The sequence below is a fragment of the Stegodyphus dumicola genome, chromosome 1, assembly GCF_044657685.1.
Source record: "Stegodyphus dumicola isolate Sdum_Otavi_A_Nest chromosome 1, ASM4465768v1".
NCBI classification, from domain to species: domain Eukaryota; kingdom Metazoa; phylum Arthropoda; class Arachnida; order Araneae; family Eresidae; genus Stegodyphus; species Stegodyphus dumicola.
The window spans coordinates 118,294,703-118,320,261 of NC_140768.1; the positions used below are offsets into that span (position 1 = coordinate 118,294,703).

Sequence of the window (25,559 nt, forward strand, 5' to 3'; positions counted from 1 at the left end):
GGGGGACAGAATAAGACGGATGCATTATCTTTCACTAAAACTTTAAGTGAAGTATGAGCCAAACTGTTGCCTAGAATCAGGACAATTTTTGTGTCATCCGGTAAACCAAACAAATTCAATTGCTGCTGAGCCTCGGGTATAAAATAATTTTCAAACCAATTATTCATTAACACTTTTATTATTTGCATGATATATAATGAGGAAAATCGTTTTAAATGCTCGAGGTCGTCTATTTTTTCCGATTACGAAAAGTTTGCATTTGTGCATTCCTGCAGCATTTGGGCATGCTAGAATTATTAGTCTCACTTTGCAATCTTTGTAATAACCAGTTGAAGCCTTTTCTGTAGAGGTTGCCAAGGTATTTCGCGGTACATATTGCCAGAAAAGACCAGTTTCATCAACGCTGTAAATTTGTTCTGGAGATAATTGTTCACTAGTAATGAGTTCAATGAATTCATCTGTAAATTGTTCAGCAGCTTCAGTATCAGCTGAAGCTTTTTCACCTGAAATTTTGAATTGCCATATACCACAGCGATTTTTAAATTTTGGTTAATCAACCTGTCAAATATGTGCACTCAGTTTTTAAGTTTATTTCCTCATGAAATATTTTAGCTTGAGCAATTTTCTGTTATTCATTGCGAGCTAGTTGTCTAAATCCACAAAAAATTCAAAAAGTTCCTTTTTCTTACGTTACATTTCATTTGACTTTCCAATGCCATATTCATTGCATAATTTTGAGACGGTTATGCCTTTATCCATTTTTTTGCAGTAATTCCACCTTTTGTTTGATGGACATTGAAACATGCTTTTGCTTTGTAAATTCTGTTGCAGCTCCAGAATTAGAAACTCTTTTCGATGTAATAGAAAGTTCAAGCTTTAATTTTCATAAAATCATGTAATAATAACAGTTTGCAAAAAATAATAAGCTGGGTGAAATTAAAAGATTAAGGAACAGCGCAATCTGCTATATTAAGCAAAATTCCTTAGAATCAGAAAAGTATAATTTTAACCTAGCTTAATAGCGCCCGCTATACATTATTGGCTATGTAACATGAGACTGGCAACAAAAGGTAAGTTCTTCCATTAAATTTTGTCTTGCTTTTAACTCATACTGAGACGATAAAGCCTGAATTTTATTAGTTTAGTTATTTATTATACCTACGTCTATTTCTTGCACATGCTTATCACTTTCGCTGCCGTTCATGTAAGGTTATATTGATAGTTAATGCTGTGTCATAGAAACAGATTGTACCCACATGCCAACTTACTTATTATAAGTAATATGATTTAAAAGAGACAATAAAAGATTATTATGTGTACCACATTAATTACTAAGCCTTTAAGCATCCAATTATATAACTATGTGCCAACGCGTGATCGGCACTAGAGGGAAAATTACTTCTGCAATGCTGCATTATGCACTGGTGCATGGCATTTAAAATTGAATCAAAATAAGTAACAATATGCATTATTTTGTTGTGAAACTATATCACAAACAAATATATATTACAAATGAATTTATGCCAAGATAGTTACAATGATATTATTGTAATCTATATACTTCAGAATGTTCTTCGTGCATGATCTTTGCGCGAAATGAAATTTTGTATCCACTCCAAACCACATACATTTACAACCACTTTCTAACCTTCACTCCACGCCAATACCAAAATATATATTCAAAGTGTAATGCCGCTTGAACATTAAAATAAACAATGAGACGTTGCTTTTCCCGCACAAGTACGTGACTGGCACCTGAGACATAACCCCATACCACGCACAAGAGCATGATTGGCTCTTCAGCAATGATGCCAGTCACGCATCAGTGCGTGATCAGCAGCAAACGTGTTAACGCTAATTTGAATCCCGAATAAATAAATTCCCACATATACTCAAGGCTTATCGAGAGCCAGCGCTTGATACTGCTGGATGCAGTTTTTATCGGTTCTAAATTCTGCTACAAAGTGCTTCCAATAAGTTCTAAAATTTTGCCGCCGCTAAACTTTGGATTTCAATACTTTCCCTGAATTACAAAAATCTTGTCATACCTTAATTTTGCCGCTCGGTTCATCTCTGAATTCCAAAAATTTTGTCTTCCCTAAATTCTGCCACTCGGTGTGGCCCTACGAGCTCTGACGCTGGTTCTGGTTTTATGTGAATAACATATCAGTTATTCTTAATTAAAATAGCACTAAATGTAATCTTTTGGCCTATGACTTTCATTAACAGAATCTATTTTTAGCATATGAAAAGATTTTTTTGTTAAATTTTTCCAGCCAACATTTCTTAGTGCACTTAACTTAAATCTAATCATTGCGAAATGTAATGTCAGTATAACAGGTTGCCATGCTATTTGTTATTCAATTACTAATGTAAAAACAAAATGTTTAGACATTGCCGCATGAGTCATTACCCAAGTTGTCATCTTGATAAATATGCGGTGACAAAAGCAAAATATAACAAAGATTCATCAAGGTGACATCGGGGATATAAAATACTAGTAGGTATAATATCAATGATGTTTGTAGAATGTTTCGGTTTGAGATGTATGGCAAGCAGATATGCAGCTGCAGAGCCAAATTATTGATTGCACAAATTTATGGTAAAATGATTGTTTCTTCAGTAATTTCAATAGCGAGATATTTTATTTAGTGCTTAAGTGAAATTAAAAATTAGGACTCTTCACGTTTTATTATGGAAGGAAAAAATCAAATGCGCATGCATAAAGCATACTTTAAAAAAAAAAAAAAAAAAAAAAAAAAGTTGCTTGTGGCTTTGAGGTCCAGATTTTAGATCATTCTGGATATTGGACGTCCGGATCTTAGACTTTTTACTGTATTAAATTATTACAATTTTTTCAATTTCTTCATCAATTTAGATAATATAGAGGACAATACAATAAGTTTAATTTTTATATTAACTGTACTGCAGGGTGCAGTAGAAAGAACACCTAAATTTTGAAGAGCATAGTTGTGATTTTAGAGGAGGTACTGTGGGAAACATATTGTCAAATATGGACTTAACATGCCATTTCAAAAGATGTGATAACTTCTTAAGAAGTTAAGATAAGGAGAACATCATGCTTTCGTTGTACAGCAGTTTATTCACAATTGTGGGTCACCAAAGCAATGAAGAGTGCCTTTCACATTCACTTCTCGATCAAGGTAACCCTCTTTCTGACAAATAAAAAAAAAGTTTGTGTCCAACTTTTTAAACTCTACAGAAGGTGATACAACAGAAAACTGTTGTCATTATGCACAAAATGACTCTAAAAGTCCAGAATAACCATCGAGAAAGACCAAATCAGTGCATTAATAATGCAAGTCGTGGTTTTTAAATTGGCATTATGCAGACTTTCAAAGCACAAAAAGAAAATTTTCATATCTCATTTGGTTTTCATTTTATTAGCTTCCAAAATCAGAGAGTTCTTTCTGCTGCATCCTGCTTAAGAAAAGTAAAGAAAAATTATGTATTTAGTTTAAGAACTGATCTTAATAAAAATCGGTATCACAGTTTTATTTTAGTTGAAGTATTAAATAGAAAAATCTGAACAGAGAAATAATATGAGTATTTATTAAAACAATTCCATCGTATAATTTTGTCAAGAAGAGGTATTTCAAAATGGGCAGAAGCCGTTTTTATTGAAATAAAATATAAGCCAAAATGTAAAATCCTTTTTCTTGCACTACAGTAAATATGCAATTCACATGTAGTTACAACTAATTAATTATATTTTTTAAATATCTGGATGAATTGTGATTCTACATAATATTCATATTTGGAATTCTGTATACATAACTGATATTTTATAAAATTAACAAATTTTATTATTCTAGCTCATAATATACATGCAAGGCTCCAGCCTTGCATAATGCAAAAATCAAAGAAAATAAAATTAGCAACAATAAAAAATATAGAGAGAATGAAACTTTCTCAATATCTTTAAATAACTTTAATTATTCATTTAAAGCAAATGAAATTAATATTAATTATTCATATTTAATTATTCATTTAAAGCAAATGAAATTAATATTAATTATTCATATTTAATTATTCATTTAAAGCAAATGAAATTAACAGAGGATAATTTTCAACACAGCTTGGAAGGTTTTAAGAAAATCTTTATACATGTGTCCCTACCAGTTACAGCTCGTACATGCTGTCACGTCGTTGATAGCTCACACAAACACAAATTTATAAATCCTAAAGTGGACTGTATCCATTCTTTTTACCTTTATTCACTTATTTGAATGATATACATTTAATTTTAATTATACATAGAGCACTCGTATCTTATGTATTACCTACAACTACTAGGGATCACGCCAGTAATTAACATTGTAATTTTACATAATAATGCTTAATCATAAGAATTTTTAAAAAACTGGATAGAAATATCCATATTAAATATAGCATGAAGAGAATTTTAAATAATTTAAAAATTCACACATTATATACAGTGGTGGCCAAAATTGTGGACACTTTAGGAAATTTGTTTTTGAACTTTGTATGCTTATAGAAAACGTTATGTTTCACAAAATGCAAACTTGTATATATCATTTAAAGAGAATTTATTACTGAATTCAATACAAAACACAAAATTCAATTATTTGCAATACAAAAAAAGTTAAACAATAATAGTTATCGATATACATTAGATAGTGATGATTGCAGTGATCAGTACTTAGTAGAGTACCCTTTATTTTTTATTACAACTTCACATCGACGTTTCATTGAGCTGACAAGAGTTTTAAGCTCTTCTTTCGTTATTACATGATGCCAGGAAACAATTATAGCCTCAATTAGTTCCCTTTTATTTGATGGGCGCCTCATTCGGACAAGAGTTTTCAAACGGTGCCACAAATTTTCGATAGGATTGAGGTCAGGACTGTTTCCAGGCCATGACAACAATTTAATGCTCTTTGTACAAAACCATTCTTTTGATATTTTGGCCGTGTGACAAGGAGCAGAATCCTGCTGAAAAATAAACGAAGCATTGTTGGGTAAGATATCTCTGATGGAAGGTAGAAGCTTTGGTTCTAGAATAGTGTCAATGTATTTTCTGGCATTCAGTGTCCCATCGATGACATGAAGGCGACCAATACCATCTGCTGACATGCATGACCAAATCATAACACTAACTGGGTTCTTCACAGTTGCTTGAATGCAGTCAGGATGTAGCTCTTCTCCTATTCTACGTCTTGCATATTTTCGCCCACCACTAACGAATAAGTTTCATCACTCCATATAACTTGTGACCACTGATCATCTATCCAATTAATGTGTTTCTTTGCCCACTGTAGTCTTTTTTTTCATTGCTGAAAATTAAGATAAGGCTTTTTTCATGGAATTCTACCTCTCAGTTCAAAATCTGTTAATCTTCTCCTTATTGTTCTTGAACTGACAGAAATACCAACATCATTCAGATCACTTCCGATGGCCACTGATGACGTTTTTCTATCTTGGAGACATATTCTTTTTATTCTTCTGTCATCAATAGATGTGGTGCACCTTTTTCGACCTTTTCCTTCTATGTTTTTTATTGAATTTGTCTCCTGATATTGTAAACAAAACTTTCAGACTCCAGATGTAGTCACTGAACCACCCACCTGTCTTGCAATTTCAGCATTACATCTCTTTCTAGGTGTCCAATCTACTCTTTTATTTGATGTCATTGCTTCTTGACTAAATATTAAAAATTTTTACAAAAATTCCTACTTTTAATTGCAGTGTATAAGAAACAGGTCCTCCTTCTACAGAACAAAGCAAAATAATGAATTGTTTCAACATAACAACATTTGATTGGTTCTCAGAACAAGAACAGTGATTGGCCAGGAAAGCTAGACATTACAAACCACTTCATAACTGTGTTTTTTATTTATACTAAAGTACATATAACTTTTTTTTGTATTGCAAATAATTGAATTTTGTGTTTTGTATTGAATTCAGTAATAAATTCTCTTTAAAATGATATATACAAGTTTGCATTTTGCGAAACGTAACATTTTCTACAAGCATACAAAGTTCAAAAACATAAAAATTTCCAAAAGTGTCCACAATTTTGGCCACCACTTATATATGTATATATGTATGTATGTATGTATGTATGTATGTGTGTATACGCTCATATTGCTAATGAAAAAGGAGTATAACATAAAAATTCATGAATTTTTAACTAGTTATGTTATTTGTAATTAAACCGATTCATTATCATAGTGCATTTGATTTTTGCTCTTTATTCTACATCAAATGTATAAAAATTCAACACAATAAATAAAAATCAAACAAACCTTGTAACCTAATGTTTTATTTTGACACCATTTTAACAGAGCATTACGTTTTGAGCCTCCACCTTTGACAAGAGATGCTAAAGGATCTTTTTTCTCAATATCTCTGAAAATATATAATTTAAAATAATCACATACAAAAACAACTAATATAGAAAAAATGCATTACAAAAGTTATGCACTTTAAAAAGAAGATTCTGAAAATACTGTAAAACCTAAATATATAGGTCAGTGGTAATGTTCCGTGAAATCTTGGAATTTCAAGCAACTTCTTTAAAGATTCCACAAGTCAAAAAATTAAAAAGAATTTTAGATTACCATATGAACTGCAAAATTAACCGTCTACAATAATTAATTAATTTTTTTCTGTTACTTATAATAATATGCAGTGAATCTGTTTTTATGAGTAAAATTATAATGAAATTGATTTTTTTCTCATTTTTCAAATAAAGTACACACGACATTAATATATTTTAAATGCTTTTTTTTCATTTATTTATTGTTATTTTTTTATTTAACTTTTCTGAAAACAGCAGAGCATAAACATACAGTTTTTGGTGTTTCTTGAGTAGGAAAGTTTGAAGACAACTCATATATAAGATAATGTTGAAAATGAAATGTCAAAAAGCATTAACTACAAAATCCCGTTTTTCAGACAAAATTAATCAAAGCTGTATGTAACACTAGGTGCTATGCATACTATGCCAAATACCTGCATAATTCTCAGATTCATATTCATATTTATAAGTTGTTAGAATTACATAGCTTTTTATGCTAATGAAGTGCTGATGTGTAAGTAAAGTAATTTTATGCTAATGCGTAAGTAAAAAAATCCAAGTCTCTGAAGAAACAAAATTTTGTAGTTAATATTTTTTAAGTTAATCAATAAATTAAACTGAAATCATTTACTCAAAGAAATGTATAAATGATAACATGAAAACAACTAACAAGAAGCATGAGGGGAAAAAAAAAAAAAAAAAAAAAAAAACTGAAATGTTTCAGATTTTAAATTACGTCCAAAGGGGCGTTTTTTTAACGTTTTGAGTGTTACCTTTATTTATTAAATATCATGTTCTTTGCACTTAAACCATAAAATTCAGTTCAAGAGCAATATCGCAAAATAATGTTAAATTAAGCATATCTTTAGAATTTCCGATATACACAGTCTCGCGAGCTGGAGATAAAAGTATTTTTTTTCTATATAACGTTGCCATTTCTCGCTTTTAAAGCATTGAGTTTGTAAATCAAAAATTCGTTAAAGTTTTACAAAATATAAAATCTATAATAAAACAAATTCCAAATTTGGGATTTCAAATGGCCATATTCGCAGTAGGATTTCGTCATTCAAAATTCGATGGCTCTATGTACCATTGTTTTATCACAATGCGAGAAATAGACAATCATTTATGCAGATTTTTCATTATTTAATTTCTTCAAATATAATGCAGGACTCTAACATTTTGAAAAGTGAACCGACGTTTATGAGTCCGATGCAAAATCGCAAAACGAAAACAATAGTCCTTCAGGGACAAAGCCCCTTTGGACTAAAAAACTAATCTTTTTGAATTATTGCTATTCCTTCATTAAACTGCATATTATGGTCAATTTTTTAAATTACTGGATGTTTTCAATCTTTCAATTAAGAAATATATATATATATTTCTTAATTGATATATATAATAATTAATATATATAATAATTGATATATATATATGTGTGTGTGTGTGTAAAATATAAAATATAGAATAAAATTATTAAACTTAATTGGAATAAATTTGCAACAGACCTTTAAATTCATAAATTTTAATTAGATACATCCCCATTTCAAAGATGTGCTTTGCACCATTTTGCATAACTCCACAGCATGTCACATCACTCTTTCTCTGAAAAATGAAATCTTTAGCCCATTCGCTGCTCGGAGTTAACACAAAGATTTTCTGGTAATAAATATGATTGCTGTTACTATGCATTACTTTTTCTCATCTGCTGCTGCTTGAGTAAACCACATCTCTCACTTTGCTTTCTTTCTTAACTGTCTAAAATGTAAATTGTGTTTGTCGAAATTGTAGGCTGCATTTAGCATCCCTAATGTGGCACCGACTTAAGCAAAAGTGTACTTCTGAATAATTGTTCCTATTCAAAATGAAAATGATGTTTTAACCATCAAGCTAGTTGTGATTTTAGCAGCAGTCTTCTTGGCCGTAGCTAAATGAATTGTTTTCATATTCTGCAAAAAAGGACATCACACACACATGTATATATATATATATATATATATATATATATATTTACTGCTATATGACACCAATCAGAAATAAGTTGGGCACTATGATTTATATATATATATATATATATATATAAATCATAGTGCCCAACTTATTTCTGATTGGTGTCATATAGCAGTAAATTTTATGTAACAATGACACTATTTCAGGAAGAGTAGCAGTTTGGAGGAATACACTGAAAATATGAAAGGGAGGACTGTGCATCTTAAGAATAGCATTATGTGGAAATCCAGGTGTCTACAATATTCTGCTTTCAAAAACTAAAATTTTGAATACTTAGATTCAAAGTTTTCTGTTTTTGAAAAATATCTGGTTATCCACAAAAAAAAAAAAAAAAAAAAAAAAAATCAGGATTTATTTTTAGGATTGAACACAGATCTTAATTTTATTTCACTTATTCCTAAACTTACTGTGCAGAATAATTCTTTTAAAATAATAATTAAAAAAGTAAACTGAGCAAGATAATTTCAAAATCTACTTTTCTTATTCCATTCCATGCATTTACTGGGTGTCAGAATGTCACACTCTCTATTTTTTTAATTCAACTTATGCATTTCAAAAGCTATGCACAATTAAAAATTTTTAATACTTTAATAATAAAAAATTTTTAATACTTTAGTAATACTTTGTCTAAACTAAGATTTGCATATGATTCAACATTCCAGATATTTTTGCTTATACCATACAATATACTTAAAACTGGAAGTTGTTATTTCAGATCATATATAAGGGATACACATAATTACCATTTTCTATCATTTTTAGCTTACATTTTATCATCAATTGTAGTGCTTTGATTTCTACAGTAAGAGAAAATAAAGGATCTTTTACAGCAGTGGTCTCAAATTGGTGGCCCACAATCCACTTGCAGTTCTCAAAGCAATTTTATGAGGCCTGCACCTACATTTTAATTTTACATTTGTTGCAAAAATTACAAGATTTTAGTCATTTGAAGTCTGAATTTACATTTATTTACATTACCATTATAAACAAACATGAATAATGCACCCAAAAATCTATAAATGGAGTTAATTTACAGTGTGATATGAATCTTATTCAAAGATTTGAAGATATAGATTTTATTAACTTATTCGTAGTTGTCAAAAAATAAATAAGCCAAGTCACAAATTTTGGCTGTAAATTTTGTTTGGAATACATTTGTTGTTTTCTGAGAAAGGCACAATCAAATGTTTATAAAATTTGTGGAACCCCTGTTACTGAATCTTTGCTTTAGAGTTGAGCTGCATTAAAATTCTGTTAATTCCATCTCTAAATGGGCTAAATGTTTTTGTAAAGAGACCATCTCAACAGTCCTTTATAGCACCTGAGATTGTAGTTAAACTTTGATATCCAGTGAAATTCCAATTTTTGTTATTACATTATACATGATTCGTACACATTTCTGCACATGGAAATACATTTAAGTATTTTTAAGGACCATTAAGGGAAAAAAATTAAGGATCTATCAGCAAATAGGAACTGAATAAATTCAATTAAAGATATTATCTATGCCTGAATTTCACCTCTGTAATACCATACTAAATATAAAATAGATCCGTAAGTAGGGAAGCATTATTATTAAACAAATTTGAGAATAAAACCAAATTCATAAAATTTATTAAGCAGCATTAAATATTTACATTTATAGTAGATAAACATATTTGAAAGAAGATTAGTGATACTTTATTTATGTTTTAATAACAGTTAGCTTGATGTTGATTTTTTCTTTTATGTCTCATTTTGTCACATACTTGTCCAGTCTAGAGGTTTAATAAATAATAAGTAGATTTTATGTCAAACGGCACAGGTTAAAATGAAAAACAAAATCGCAATCAGCATGATTCGTAACAGATGACTGGCTGTTGCCACCACTGCTGCTTGCCTATACAGAGACCTGCTGATCAGAACAAACCTGAAAGCCTGATGTAGAAACAGTTGGCAAGTTTTGAAAGATAGTTGTGTTCTGTCTGATTGGTACAATTAAGGCACGTCTACACAAAGCGATTTTCTCGGCCGACTTTCTTGTAGAGCAACAATTTTAAGGATCTGCGCATGCGCCAAAAATCGGTCATGCTCTCTGCCGCAATTTCAGAACTGGTGTTCACTGCTCACTAGCGTATGACAAAATCGGAGTCTCTAGCCAATAAGATTGCTTTGAGTGATCACGTGCTTTTCTCGTCATTTGGAATAATAAACATGGCTGCATTTCGTTGGAGCAAAACTCAACTAATAGATTTCTATAGAGAAAATGCTGTGTTGTGGGATACGAGTAATGTAAATTTTAAAAATAAAAAATTAAGGGATTCACTTATTTTGGTAAACTTTGTCTTCCCCATTACTTTATATATTCAAATATTTTCTATTCGAGGTGAAAATTATTTTAACTCCCCCAAGAAAAGTTCCAAAAACTATTAACGATGCCATGTCATGGGTACTAGATGAAAATATTCAGAAACTACTTGAAACTGTGGTTGCACTTATTGAAAAAATTCAAAAAGCAAAATGTCCAGTCGGGAAATAAAGCAGCGCAGAGACTCAATTGACTTCGCCGAAAGTGGGAGTTAATTAAGTGATGAAGTACATAGCTTTTCCGACTCCTTCTACACGAGTGATCATAGTTCAGTGGTAAAGAGTAGATAAGGTTTTTCTTCGTACGTCGAGATCATGGGTTCGATCCTCCACCTTAATTTTGGACTTTCTGCACCTGAAAGAACTTTTTAATTTCGTTTCTCCATTACTAAATTCGAATTGCATGACTTAAAAGTCATGTTTTATTTTTTTGGGTGGGGTGTTTATTGAATTTTAATGTCTTTCTTTTTTTTTTTCCGAATGGCCGTTGGCACGTGTTTTAGATCTACTGGTCAAAAGAAAGTCACAAATCACAAACTCAGTTTTGTGTTAATTGAGTTTTGCAAAAGCAAATTACAGCCCAATTTAATACAATATTGCTAAATTTTATTCGCTGATTAACTAATAGAGTCATAGGATCATAGTTTTCAGATTGTATTAGTTATTTAATTATGCCGATATTAGTTTTTTAATGTTCAATAAATCTACTACTTAAGACTTTGCACCTTTATGATATTTCTTATTTAAAATGTTTGCACTGAAATTACACTGTTGCTTTGTAATGTAGTAATCTTTATTTTTTATTACTACTTTTTACTCATATTGGTTTGATATTCATGACGTTATTGTCTATTTATTCATTAATAAAGGTTTTGATTTAAAACACAGCAGTTACTTATTTTTTCTGAAACATGGTTATTTTATAACTTTATTATTTCAAGATTTAAACGCACAAATAGAAGTGCCGGAAAGTAAAATTTAAAAATAAATAAATAAAATAAAATAAGGAGTAATCCGCGTACTCAGTACACAAAGGAAAAGAATATATTTTTTAAATTTTCCTGTAAACTAAATTTAGCAAAAAATCAAAATCACGCGGCATCATCCGTAAATACTTTTCAAATTGTACTATCTTCAATACGCAACTCCCGGAGCAGGGTATTATGAAGGCACTATGAATTTCTGGTCGTTTGACCCAATTTCTGGTCTAAACGCATTCCCCCCCCCTTCTGTAGCAATAGCTAAGTTTGAAATTGTAACTGTACTTAATAGTAGCAATTGAAAATTGTCATCCATTATTTTGACTATTTGACAACACCGTAAGCTTTGTTTACAAATCGTAGACAGTGTGATGCTGTAGAGGGCGGGAACACTTCCTTTCACAGTGATTGGCTGAGTGAATTCCTGTGCTAACGACAAAATCGTTCCGTGTGGACAGGCGAGCTATCTCAGATATTGTCGGCCAGCTAAGTCGGTCGAGAAAATCGCTACGTGTAGACGGGCCTTTAGAGTCATACCTTTGTGTAGAGTTTCTAAGTTTGTAACCAAGTTAATATACTTTAAGGTTACAATAAGCCACTACAGCAACAGAGGTGATAAGTTATTTTGTATTATTTTAAGTCACACTAGATGCAAAGAATAAGTTTCACATTAATTTTTACATTTTTGCCCTGTACTTGTGACCACATTAAGGATTAATGAAAGCAATAATTCACTTTTCCATGCTTGTGTCTAGTGAAAAATAGAGAAAATAAATGGAAGATAAACATGTTAAGAAAAAGACTTCTAGTATCAGAAGTACAAGATTCAAATATTATGTTTTCATTCCCCTTCCAAAAATTAAGAAATTCATTACAAACTTTCTGTAAAATACATTCATTACGTGTTAATACCATGAAGAAATTTTTCATTTAGTCACATTTTTCTGCAATCTTCTAGAATTGTGAATCCATAAATTTTGCCTTCAAATCCTTCTAAACTTTCGAAATTGCAATGTCTAAACTCTTATGGAAAAATTACTCCTATCATTTCTGTAAAAGCAAAAAGCTAGAAATAACTTTTTTTGGGGAAAAAAGAAATCATTTTAAAGAGAAAAACTGATCCACAATCTGAGAATTATGAATATTCTAATGGGGGGGGGAACTCTTACCAAGAAAAAATTTAAAAAAGGAAGACATTTTTAATTAATTGCAAAGCTATTTTGCTTTTGCTAAAAAAATTGTTTCATAAATTGTGGTTTATAGCATTTATTACCTTTTTTTATTTTTCAAATTCAAAATATTGTATAAGAATAAGTCGCCAAAATGGAAAGTAATGTCACTTTATAATATGACAGTGAAAAATAGAAATGTTTTATTTTATGTTATTTCTTAAATATAATTTCAATACATTAGCATTAATTGAATGAAATTTATAAATTTTATAATGTTTTTTAAAAAAATTGACGAAAACTTCTCAGATTTCTGAATTGAAAATTTTCTACAGAAATCTTAAAATCACCAAAATGTTGATAAATCATCAAATTTAGAACTGTTTAATAAAAGAATTCACATCCCCAAAAGTAAAAAGTTGTTTAAAAACTCTTCATTAAAAAAATGGAATAATTTCAAAGTGCTTATGTTTCCTTCTTGCCCAGATACTCAAATATCCCACCATTTATATTAGAAAAAGGAACAAATTATAACCCATGAACCCTTTCATTCATTCAAAAGCTAATCATATTTGTCAATGAATTGCCAAAAATATTTCTCAAAATGCTACTTCACACTCAAAATGGCAGTTGTAAAAATAGACAGAAATTGCAAATGATTAAAGTTAGGATCTCCTGCCAAATAGGAAGGAGAAAAATTAAAAACTTTTAAGGACGAAAAATCGGTTAAAAAAAAAAAAAAAAAAAAAAAAAAAAAAAAAAAAAAAACCCCGAGGACCTTTAAGGACTATTGAGGATGGTAAAAACCCTGATTATAATTGTATATTTTTGTTATTTTCTTGGGATGAACCAAGAGTCACATTCAGCCTGTGGATTGCGAGTTTGACTTATATACTTGCCCTACACATATGTCATCATACACATGACTACAGTAAATGGATCACATTCCTTTTTTTTTTCCATTTCTAAAGAATACAAATAAATTTTGAAAACAAATTGCACATATATATTAAGATATTCAATATTTACCCATAGCTGTTTCTTCTCATTGGATCTAACTTATTGGCAAGAATAGACACTGGATGAGGAGCTAAAGGTTTCAGCGTATCAGCATCCACTTTATTGCTCGTCACAGCCGCTTGGTCTCCAGTTATCTGGCCATTGCTTGTTGTAGTATGGCATATGTTTTCCGAACTGGCATTTTTAGGAAGCCTTACAAGCTGAGCAGATGCATTAGTATCCTTTGACAATGAATCTGTTGCAACACGAAGGGAAGGCTGCAATTAAAAAAAGAATTTAAATATACACGTTTGATATGTAGCTACTTAATTAAGAATCATTCCTAATAAAGATAAGTTGCCTTTTTGAAATTTTCATAGCTGGTACATTACTTAAACACTTCCCTAATTAAAAAAAATTATGAAGTCAATCCAATGACAAAACAGAAGGTATTAGTACTGGTATTTCTGTTCTTCCCTTTTTTACTTGAAAAATCTATTAAGCACCTATTTAAAACTTAACAAAAATCAGTTTTATCATGTTGATCAATAAAAAATTTATTGTTTACTGCAACAAAATTATCAAAGAAAGCAGAGGAAATATGGACACAAAAGGAATGATGTAGAATTGATTGTAAATGTAACTAATTCTGTATATTACCATTCAAATATTTTCTGAATAAATTTCCAACAATTTTTACTTTGATTAATCAGAAGTTTTCATATGCATTTTTAAAATGATACATGAATAGGATTTTTGAAGTATAGAAAAGATACTTTAGAGGGGGGATATATTAATTCAGTGAACCAGATCATGTGCATAGTTTATTTTGCTTGAAACAGGGATATGTTATACGTTGAGGCAAATAAAATATAGTATCATTACATAAATTCCTTCCCCCACTCCCAAAGAAATTTTGTATTTAGTTTATGCAAATAATAATAATATTTCAATATTTTAACTGGATAGTATCAGTTTAAATAAAATACAATTATATACACATTGGTCACTTCCACACATACATTAGCACTGGAAATATACAAATTCGGTGATTGAAAATGTCGTGCGCAATGGGCTTATGTTGGAATTCCGGTGTGGAGTGTTGCTTAAAGTGAATATGGTTTCTGAGAGTGATCAGTATTCAGTAATCATGGCTCAAAGGCATCATTTAAGTGAAGTTCAAAAATGGCGAATAATTGGCAGAATCGAGGGAAGTCAAACACAAATGGAGGTCGCCAAAGATTTGAATATTCCTCAAAGTGTCATATCAAGAGCTTGAAGCCTCTTTTTAAGCACTAGATCAGTTCATAAATAAGGTTGACCAAAAGCAATAGCTGCATCAGAAGACCCATTTTCTGTGATTGTTGGCTCGATGAAACTACGAAGCGACTACAAGATTTGGTTTTAAACCTTCAGGGTGTGACAGGAACTGAAATTAGCCATTCTACTGCCGTATGAAGGTTAGATCGTATGCGAGAAAATCAATCATTTGTGTCCCACTCACTCCAGCTTCCAAAGGTGCCTGTTTAACAAGGTCAGGACGGCTTCGGTAGCTCACACGCGAATGGTTTATCAAGTACCACTGGTGGCTCACACACAAATGGTTTATCTGGCGGCATGTACCACAGGTAGCTTACATGCAAATGGTTCATCTGCTGACATGTACCACCAGTAGCTCATATCAGCTATAGTTTTATAACACGGTTTTGTTAGATGGAATATTTAACTACTATATCATATTATACTTCTTTGCTAGACCCATAGTATGCCAATAATTTTTTTTTTTTTTTCTCCTATCTTTAACAGGCATTTAGGATTGTTGGTGTTTTCTGGTGGTGGATAAAAAAACTATTTTCAACAACAATGTTGGATTGTTCAGCATAACTACTTGTTTCACTCACTATTAATTCTAGAACATTGCCTGACAAAAATAACTGGTACAACGAAAAAGGATCATCACAATTAACATTTTCATGTAAAAATTTCTCATCTTCCATATGTTGACATATCACACTGCTTATTCCTCTGATCTGCTGCCATTCTGTTTCCTCATCACTTTCTTCCGAATCAGCTTCTAAAAACTCTGGCATCATAGTATATTTATCAGATGCCCTAAACGAGTCACTTTTTTCCAAATCATAAGTGTCATTGTTACTCTCCTCTGAAGAAGATGAAAGTATAATCTGCCTGATATTTGTCTGTGGAACACAATTGTGGACTCCTCTGACGAGTCATCTATTATCATAAAATCCATTTCTTCTATTTTCTAGGGATTGAAAATTCTAATATATCACAAATATTACCGGCTATGTCTTATAATTCTGCTTACCAGAAGAAATCAACTTTTATTTTTTTTAAATTTCATAATCTTGCGTAGAAAATGAAAAACAAAGTTACACACCAACATCAGTTTACTATCTATTAGTAATCCATAAAGAATGAAGAATTATTCATCAAACTCAACTTTATATTTACATAACTAACTAAGTGCAAGTGCTTCCAAATACAGAACAACAGGAAAAGAAATTCCTCTTGTAAAGAGCGCTGCATATACTAAACGTATAGTAAAAGGAAACTATGCTTTTGCATCTGAAGTTTTGCTACACAACATTGTGTGCAAGGTGCCGTCAGGTAAAACAAAGTCTTATTTTTACCGCGGTCCGCTAACGCGATATAGCAAAATCTGTGCCATCCTCAACATGTTAAACTGTTGCCATCATCATGTTAGACATATCCAAAATTATGAAATTATTCTGAAATTATTTTTTTGATAAGCTTAAAATGCAAATATACAGCCTAAACAAATAAAAATACAGAGAGATCCTTACTTTTATAAACAGCTCATTATTGTTCGCCATTAGAATAGAATTGGCAGTTATTCTAGGATCAGATGCAATACTGTTGAGACTACTGGATGAAGAACTACAGCTACTGCTAGAGCCTAAAATAAGACATAAAATACAATTAACTACATGAGAAATTATATTTTTAAATGAAAAAAAAATAAAAGCTGCAAAAATATCATTACTGACCTTTCACATGTTTTGTGGCATTTTCAATAGATTCTATTAGGGAACGCACAGAAAGCTGATTGGCTGCTCCTCTGTCACTCCTTTTATTGGATGTTATACTGGTGGTTATCGTAGGTGCCAATTGTCTATGAGATGGTGTGTTCAGATCTTTTTCCAAGTTTGCCTGAAAATGTATATATATATATACCTGTCAGTTTGTTTCTGTAAAATTTTACATTTTAATATTAACAATCATTACACCAATTTGCTAAATTTTATGCAAGATGATGAAAGGAAGTTAAAAAAGAGACAGAAAGAGAACAGCAGCAGACGACTTCAAATGGATTCAGTGATAGTGAAAGCATGAATATATGTATTGCATGTTTATATACAATTATGAAAGCAGGGTTCACTTTGGAATGCATTTCCCCCCTTCTTACTGCATTTCTATGTGGTGTTATTGGAGGCATGCCCGGCTAGTAACTGAAAGATCCAGAATTTGAATTCCAGCAATGGTATCATTAATATTTTGTTTTTCCTATTCCAAAATATCTAATGTCTCTACAACTTTACTCATGTTTCCCAAATAATTACAGAATTCAACCTTGATCTTTATACTGGCTGACTCTGAGCATACTATGAGTAGAATAAGTAATCACACGCCCTCAAAACAGAAAATATTTTAATCATCCCATATGCAATTTCATTTATAATTAAAGGCTTTAAAAATAAAACTATCCATTTTCTCTTTGATATTAAAACTGTGACATCACTGATGCTGCACTCAATTTTCCTAGAGAATAAAAAAAGGGGGGATCAGGATGAAAAATTAGTAAAAATATGAGAAAAATGAAGAATACTAAATAGAAATGTAGAATACTAATTATAAAAATAAAAATTACAAGTATATGTAAGATTTTTGTTGCCTAACTTTAATTTAGAAAAGTTGGATAACACTCCTTTTTAATTTGGTCATTTTTCACTTTTATCCTAAAAATAATAATTGTAATAGTAAACCTCTCTAAATTGCACCATTTCAAAATTAATCCTTATATTATTATTCTTACATAATGCTAACAATGCAGGCACTCACATCAACCAATAATAATTTTAAATACTGTTAACTGAAACAACCAATCATATAAATCACATAATCACAAAATCTGAATCAAACCTTAATTTGAAAAGCATGTATTCCTTCTTTCACTCGTATGGCTCGCAAACTTACTATCCTATGCTACTCCTTTCATATATTCTCAAAAGAATAAACGTATCAATGTGACGTCAAGCAGTAATATTCATGGCAAGGATTGTTTCCTGTACCAGTTTAACTGTCTCTCTATTAAATATGTTTTATCAAGAATTAAAAAGCATTCAGTTTTCCATGAACTGGCTGTTGTCATTAACATCTATGATGTCAATATCTAAATTATTACATGCATATACATATATATTATAACCTAAAAAACCATGCGAAATAAAAAAATATAATAAACTATAACATCGATTTAATCATATATGGTTGTTTTTTCCTTGCTAACTTACGCACTCCCCCATAATGGGGAGGAAGCACATGAAAACACATATTAGAATACCTCACCAACATTACACTACACATATATTTTCAAAATGAATGCTGTGCAGGTACAAGTTAGCATCCCAGTTGTCTAAGAAATCATTAATGATACAAATCATAGCAATTTAATTAGTGAACCATTTGTCCACACAAAGTGTTAAAACACATACAGGTGTGATGAATGCAGAGTAATGAAGAATCTTGTCCTAAAGTATCTTGCAGAGGTTGGGTTCCACATGAATGGCTAACATAGTATAAATAGCATTTGTCTGACTGAAGGCAGTTAGGTTGTTTTTTCTCCTTCCGCATAGCAAAAACTCACAATATACTACAGTCTTGACAGTTCACAAAAGAGTTCCAAAAGTTTTATATATGTGAGTCAAGTTTTGGATATGAATTAATCCATTTTACATTAATTCTCATTGGGAAAATTGTTTCGGTTGACAAACAGCCTTCAGAAAATGAATTTAATTCATGAAATGGATTTTACAGTATTTTTTCCAGCATATCCTCTTTATTGAGCCACTGTGTTATTTACTCTCCGTCCAAGCACTTATTTTCAATAGTCGTAAGGATATGATACAATACGAGAATATTAGCTTCATTTTGCTGGAGGACAATGCATGTTTCCAGATGCTGCACCTGTTGCTGTTTCGGGAGTTCAAGTTAAATTTTAAAGGCATTTAAAAAGTTTCTTAACTTTATTTGATAACAGAGTTGCACAAAATCTAACTGCAATTAGATTATGCAATTACTTTGAAATTACAATTACATAGTAATTGCATAATCTACTGGTATATGCGAGAACACGTGAAAGTTTAATCAAGATCAACTGAAGAAGCTTTTAGAATAATTTTTGCAGACTCAAAGTCAGAATTATGGTTAAATTTCCATTTATGATTAGCTATCGAAAATTTGTGAATTCAAAGATGACATTCCATTATTAGAAATAACATTAATAGCATTGTCTTGCAACCATTTCATTTTTCTGTTAGTAATAAAATTGCACGGATTCTCCAAAAGTCCAATTTTCAAGTCATTTTTTTTGCCTATCATTAAAATCCATGGTTCGCTTTTTAGATTCCATTTCTGACTGTAATTCTTGGGGAATTTATAGCATATTGTGTCAGTGTGGTTTGAGATATATCAGCTAAACTAAAACAGCATAAAAGTTTTGTATCAAGGGGCATGAATCTTTTGTCTGAAAGGGTGAAATTAACAAGTCTTCGACAGCTAATCATAATTCTGACTTTGGATCTCTAAAAATTATTCAAAAATCTTCTTCAGTTGGTGAACTTGATTTTCTTGAAACTTTTCACATTTACGAAGATTTATCTTGTTTAGTTAATAATTTGAAGTCCAATCCAGTCCTTCCTCATGCTTTTAAAATTCTATTAACTTAATTTTTGAATTTTGTTACTATTTTTACAAACAGCACTATCTTCTTATTCACTGCACCGCCATATGGTATAAATATGACTGTTGTGCCACTGCTTTTCAGTCTTGCAGATTTTTTTGCTTGTTAGGAAGAGGAAATTGTACCTATTTGTCCTCGAAATTGATCGAGATCTTGACTAAATCTACACCAAACACAAGGTTGTTGCTTTGCTGATTTTATGCAAGATCTTACATTGCGTATATTGGCAACATCTTCCAACAGCTGGTTCTAGATTGTTATTTCATCCATCAATTTCAGAGGCATGATCATGTCGTGAATTTTATTTCAGAAGGACAATATTTTATATCGTAGGTAAAAATAATGTGCTCCCATAAGGTGTCATATAATGCCAATTATATGACATTAAGTACTAATAAATTTAATTTTAATTACACTGTAATTCTAGTTAATGCACATACACTATAATTAAACGGCAGCTATAATTTTATTGTAGGTGTAACTGTAATTACAAATCTCACAATTAAAATTACACTGTAACTGAATTAACTGCAATTGCATTATAATCATAATTGCATTGTAATTGAACAATTTCAAATTACAATTACAGTATAATTGAATTACTTACATTTGCAATTGCACTGTAATTCAATTACTAAATCATACTATAATTGAATTATGCCAACTCTGCCTGGATGCTATGGATAATTGTCTACCAGGTGTCTGAAGACTAAGGCTTATGCTATGACAAATGCAAATTGAACTCGCATAATACATATATTGGAATTTCCCCTACTTTCTGCCTTAACTGTATCGTATCACCCACATTTAGAATTATCAACTCCTGACGTTTGCTGAATGTCAGCAATAGAATTGAAATTGACTTTGAAAAATAATCTGCAAATATTTCCATCATTTGTTATGCCACATCCTACATGTTTATTGACACTGGCAACTTTTTGAACAAATTGTGTCTAAACTTGAATTCGTGCAAAATTATTAATCTTTGGAACTTCTCCTTAATCATGTCACAAACTGCTCTGCTGATTGAAATACCTTTTTCAATACGTGAACTTTCCAGGAGTCTTTGGCAATTTCTGCTACAATGTGTCTTCAGTAATAAATTCCTGCAACTGAGCTCTGATGTAATTGGCTAATAATTATGAAACAATGCAGTGTATTTATTTGGATTGATAAAATTATTTTAAAAAAGATGAATTATACATTAATAAAATTTTAGCCACTGCATTTGACGAAAAGTATATTTATTGGAGCAATTTACTCCAAAATTACCTTTACTTGTATGAAAACACTGATTTCTAAAAAATTGCTGAATTATACTGAATGAATTTATTTTGCATAATAAATATAGCATAACATACAAATACAAAACAAAAATCTGAATATGTACATTACAAAATTATATTACAAAACAGACAAAACTGAAATACAACGTTATGACCAAATTGTAGAAAAAATACGAGTACTTGAGAAACAAATGCAGATTTTTGATGCAAACAGGCAAGGTGCATAAACATATGACAAGGGAATTTCATGCTTTTGTTGCGGTAATTTATTAGAATTTCTTACAATCCTGAAACATCTAAGAAGATATTTTTGCTGTGAAATAGCATTTCTAAGGATTACCTGCAAGCTCTCTGTGAGTCTCAAATTAAGCTATTTATCAGTTTATTCACTCAATATTGTAGGTTTCAAGAAATATGTAAATCAACTTGGACATACATTATCATACATACAAAGAAAGTCAGAGCCCTAGGTATCTTTAAAAAGTCTTGCACAAGGTAGTAAGGCTTTATTTTGATAGTGATGAGCAGATATATATCCTCTTTCAAACATGTGAAGAGGAGTACTTCCACTGTTCATTAATCTTTCACATATCATCTTTTATGTATTTTATGACTAGAGTAGCAATTTTTTTGTAGGAGGCGGGAGAATGTCAAAATTCAAAGGGAAATTAGTAAAAAAAAAAAAAAAAAAACTTTACAGCCTGGGACTTATACACAGAAATTTCATGGTGAATTTACACTAACATTTCATGAAGGAGGATGGTATTTACCCTATAGAAAGTAGCAACTAATGTCTAATTAAATAATAAATATATAAGTTTTTAAATTGAAATTTAAATTTCTGCGAACATTGTTATTTTAGTTATATTTCTTTAAAAATATTAAACATAACTCTTCAAAATTACATAGCTTCCAATCTTAAAATTTGAAATTTCACACTGTTTGGCAACAGGATTTCAAAAGAATCTAAACTGATTTTAAATTTGTTTTATAATGCACGATTCAGGTTACTGAATTTATGTGAATTTAATGCAAAATATATTAATATTTAATCTGATAATTTAAACTTTATGTACTTTTTTACTAATTTTATTTATTTTTTTAAACTTTTATGTTGACACAGTTGTGAGTAAGGCAGAAAAGCTTTCATTTATCAAAGCACTTTCCAATATGATGACAATAAAATTAATAACTAATGTCAAATAGTTTAACAACTAACTGCAAACTTGAAACACTATGGTACCTGCTGACAAATACAGTAAAAAATAAATAAATCTCTTCATTCCACTCGAACTTGAACATGTACGCAGATTCAATATAAGAAACTAATTTTTGTACTCTTCTTTGCTTAACACCTTGTACAGTCATATCAGTTGTTCCAGTTTGCTCCATAGTTTGATGGATGAAAAGACAATGAAAATGGAGGCTAAAAATTTAAAGCCGGGTGATTTGAAAGAGAAATACTCTGAAATGCATTTTAATGGAAAACAGTATAAAATTTTATTTATTTAAGTCTAAAAATAACATACAAATTCAAAAATAATAAGACGAAAAATCCAAAATTTGTGAATTCATAAGACATTTATAGAAAAATATACTTGCAAATTTTTGGAAAAATTTTCTGAAATTTAAAAAAAAAAAAATAATAATAATAATAATAATAATAATAATAATAATAACAAATATTTCAGTTCTCTAGCCATAGTTCATATTCTCTATTATTGGTGGGAAATATTCCTGTTCTAATACATTTCAGATGTAAGCATGTTTTGAATTGGACTTTATGCTAAACCTTGACTCGACAATGACAGAAATACATCCACTGCTTTAGACTCCAGCTCCTTCTAAATATATTTGGTTATAATATGAAAATTTCAGTAGCAACTGCAAGTTTTGAGCAGAGTTACCTAGCAGCAAAGTTCCAATTGTGACAGGAGATATATACCAATCTCAATGTCACGGTGCAGATTTTTAGACTGCCTAATTAAAGAGATTATACTATATATTTATAATATATAAAAGCAAAACATACCTTTAATGCTTCAATTTCAGATTCCAAACTTGAATTTTTTTCACACAGCTGCTTGTTTTCTTCAGTCAATTTTTCAACACTTTGCTGAGCTTCATTTTTAAAATCATTCGCAACTCTGACTGTAGTTAGGAGGTCTGCCTGGAATTTGTGCCACTCGTCAATCTTTAAAGAGGAGATGGAAAATACTATAGTAAATTTATTTTCTTTATAACATACGAGAATAAGTAGACACATACATATGCATATTTTAATAATAGAGGAGGAAATACATTTCTGTTTATAACACTTATAAATCTAAACAACTTAAAAACAGTTAAATCAAAATTACCCAGCATAACAAAACTCAGTGGTGGGCTAATAATACAATTTACAGATTATTGGTCATTAAATCAAAACTGCATTTTATTGCTACTCAACTAGTAGAGAAACATGTAAATGAGAAATTTAAAACCAGGCCTTAGATAGGTGCAGATTTTGAGTAAATCTCTATCAATTTTTTAGAGTGATCTGACAAATTTTCCATAAGAAGCAACAAATTTTTGCTTCTGAAGATGAGATACCTATGTCTTACCTCCCTTGAAATCGACAGAGTTTCATTCAAAATCTATGCTAATCTAAGGTTATATATTTTTTTTTTACCTAATCTTAAATTTTAGTACAAAAATAGCATTATAAGACAGGTACAGAAATATTACACTTGACCATGAAACTTGGCAGAAATACTGCCAAAGTTGCACCGGCCATTCCTATAGAATTCTGAAGAAACTAATGCTTCTTTATTTAATAAACAATCAGCATTCTATCAGCTTCATTACTGTGCTTTGTAAAAAGGCTTTCATCAATTTCTACTGTTTTGTTAGAGAGTTTTTTTTTTTTTTACCAGAATTTTTTATTAGAGTTTTCTGTTTGTATGTGTACAAACTTTCCACAGATGATTGTTCCAATTTATTATTAGGATGGACTGCCCAGTAAGAAAAATTTAAGAATACTGCACACTGTGTGGCACATTCCTTGCTCGCTAGTTCCTGAGGAAGAGTGCTCTGTGCCCCATGAAGGATGTTGCCACAGTATAGTAGTGTGACAGAGGAATACCTATAAATCCATAGGTGAAGTTCTGATGTTCCGTCCACTTTTCCCTGTCCCTGTTTTGTCAGCCATATTCAGCTGATTATATCATGTCCATCAACATACACTTTTTTTAAAGGTAGGATCTCATAACTTCAAAAATAATGTACAGGTTGCTGTTTTTAAAAAGAGGGTCCAAAATTTTAATCATTTTTTCAAAATGCAAAATACAGCAATAGCAGTTCATTTATATCCTTATTCATAAAAACATAAAGTGGCTTATCTGGAATCAACCAAGTTACACCAAACAAAAGTGCAGCTGTTATGAGTATGTTGTTAAGTCAAGCTTATCTATAACTGGCATTAAATTGCACTGCTGGGCGATTCTTTCACAGCCGACAGGAAGTATCAAAAGTCATTTATTTTATTACAAAAGCAATATTGTAAATAATATTATATATTTTATCATTTCATTGAGAAATATATATGTTTATTGCTGACAGTTAAAAACATGATTTAGAAAGGGAAAAAATTCACAGTAAATAATACATAGTCTGTAAATAATCTTACGAAAGAGCTACTTAATGAGCTTAATTTTTCACATGGCTTCCTACGAATAACACATTTTGGTGATATATAACATTTTTTGTAATATATCATATAAGTAACTGTATTTGAGGTCATCTGAGGAAATGTGAATCTGTTCATAAAATTTCTACATTATAATTCAAAATTAACCATTTAACTTCAAGTTTTATTAATTTATTTTGCACTTTTTTAATCCATTATTAATTGAAGTGAAAAAATAATGATCACAATGGAAAAAGTTCTTGACATGACAATTCTAAACTCTTATTGGGGATATTACTTATTTGAGAACTTTCATGTCTAGCTATACATTCTTTCACTCATGAATTCCTCAAGTATTATTTTAAATTTAACTGTTTTAATGTTTTGTTGCCTCTAATCGAGGCATTTGAAAGAACTCAGAAGTGAACCAAAGCAATAATTTAGAATAAATTATAAATAATAATAAGTTATTTTTTCTTTGAAAGAATTAATTTTAGAAATCAATTCTACTTAGGTAACAAATAAAATACATA

At 30.4% G+C, this 25,559-nt stretch overlaps 1 protein-coding gene across 6 annotated transcripts in view; it reads right to left on the minus strand.

Annotated features, from left to right (window-relative positions):
• spdi (sperm antigen with calponin homology and coiled-coil domains split discs) overlaps positions 1–25,559 on the minus strand; it is a 249,616-nt gene that overhangs the window by 11,016 nt on the left and 213,041 nt on the right. For all 6 annotated transcript variants that reach the window (XM_085819744.1, XM_085819739.1, XM_085819741.1 and 3 more), the window contains 5 exons: positions 23,392–23,553; positions 17,102–17,264; positions 16,898–17,010; positions 14,100–14,347; positions 6,291–6,393 (listed from right to left, as the gene is read on the minus strand). In XM_085819744.1, the coding sequence (XP_085675870.1) occupies positions 6,291–6,393; positions 14,100–14,347; positions 16,898–17,010; positions 17,102–17,264; positions 23,392–23,553 (789 nt within the window). The remainder of the gene's footprint in view (positions 1–6,290; positions 6,394–14,099; positions 14,348–16,897; positions 17,011–17,101; positions 17,265–23,391; positions 23,554–25,559) is intronic.